Source organism: Acanthisitta chloris, unplaced genomic scaffold, assembly GCF_000695815.1.
Source record: "Acanthisitta chloris isolate BGI_N310 unplaced genomic scaffold, ASM69581v1 scaffold30182, whole genome shotgun sequence".
Classification (NCBI taxonomy): Eukaryota; Metazoa; Chordata; class Aves; order Passeriformes; family Acanthisittidae; genus Acanthisitta; species Acanthisitta chloris.
In genome coordinates, this window is record NW_008661837.1 from 2699 (window position 1) to 4184 (window position 1486).

The 1486-nt window shown below is 34.3% G+C and overlaps 1 protein-coding gene across 1 annotated transcript in view; it reads right to left on the reverse strand.

Moving 5' to 3' along the window:
- Positions 1-1234: 1234 nt before the first annotated feature.
- The window catches only part of LOC103798102 (hyaluronan and proteoglycan link protein 1-like), a gene marked incomplete at its 5' end in the record, with an annotated part of 17019 nt that continues 16767 nt past the window's right edge, over positions 1235-1486 (reverse strand). Inside the window, 1 exon segment of the mRNA XM_009070344.1 lies at positions 1235-1486. This exon segment is cut by the window's right edge and continues 27 nt beyond it. Within this exon segment, the coding sequence (XP_009068592.1) occupies positions 1367-1486 (120 nt within the window).

A 1486-nucleotide genomic window follows, 5' to 3' on the forward strand; every position in this document is an offset into this window, starting at 1 on the left:
CCTAGGCACCATGCACAGTGTGTGTTTATCTCTGACACTGACAGATATAGGTAAACATCTTCCACCTAGACCACTGCAGATTTTGTGAAAAGAAGTATTTCAACAGTTTTACTTTCATTTAACTCTAAGGATGGTTAACCACATAATTCACGGCTAATGATACTATATTTTTCCACTGATAGTTAAAAAAACTATCTAAAAAGATGTACTTTTTAGGTACAAATAAGACGTAAGGAAATGAAGTGTTTTTTTCTTTTCTAAAACTTAATAGCTAGTTTCAGATTTTATTTAATAGTCTTGGTTTAAGACTCCATCATTTTAAATTTTTTTCCAATTTTTATTCCATGTGACATCTAAATAAGCAAGAAATATTAAATATTGTAATGTTCTTTCATAAAGACAATAGCATTTCAAAGGCTAATGTAAAATCAAGCTGCTAAATTTACAGTTTCTCTGTCCAGCAGTTCATTTATACAACTGCCCTGAGTAGATGCTATTATGCTGCTTAGCAAATGGCCTTTAAGAGTTTAAAAATAGCTCAGTAAAGCTACTCAAAGGTAATACAACACTTCTCAGGCATCTTTAATTGGAGTTAAGAAGAAAACAGGGTTTTCTCATTGGTTAATTATTCACTCAGTGATTTATATGCAACAAAAACACAATTGAAATGTTCAGAAGAACTAATTGTGCTTCTTCCTCTGCATGGGACCATGAGCTTATTTTTCAGAAAAGCAAGACTTTTCAATTATAAAACTAGTCCTGGTTTTGTGGACTGGTTCAGCTGCTTTTATTAAACTCCATGTTGTTCCCATGTGAAACCAGTGAAACCAGTTATTTGCTAATGTATATTGTTGTGAGGTTTCTTTGCAGAGCCTCACTGATCCCCTTTAACAAAAAGAAAATCCTATTTTAAAATTCCTGATGTATTCAATTTGCAGTGTTTCTCAAACTGGTACAAATATGTAAAATCTGTGCTTTTAAAAGCTTCTGCTTTGAGTAGCCTTACACTCCATAATTGTGTCCTAGCAATTGTCAAGCTCTATTGCATGCCCCATTCATGGAAAGTATATTTTGTTGGGATGACGTAGTTTAAAGAATTCGAATCTAAAAGTTCCTTACCTAGAGCTTCCATTAAACGATATTAATTTAAAATATCTATGGAATGATATTTTTTACAAAAAACCCTAAAACAAACAAACAAAAAAACCCCACCAGAAACAAATTAATAGGTTGGTTTTATGAAAATGACTCATTACAGTAAGTAAAAGAGGTTTATCACAGTTTGGGTAACTTGCATGAGTCCATACCGGAAAGAAACCTTTCACATGTTCTCAATGAATTTCAAACTTTCATGCTCTGGGTATTTTCAGTTGTATGCTCTGAAGCAGTAGACACCATACAGCTTGTGTTTTTTGTCGGGGAAGCCTACGAAGCGCACTGCAGCTTCGTTGGGACTGCAGCGCTTCCTCGGCCGGGAGATGGGGTA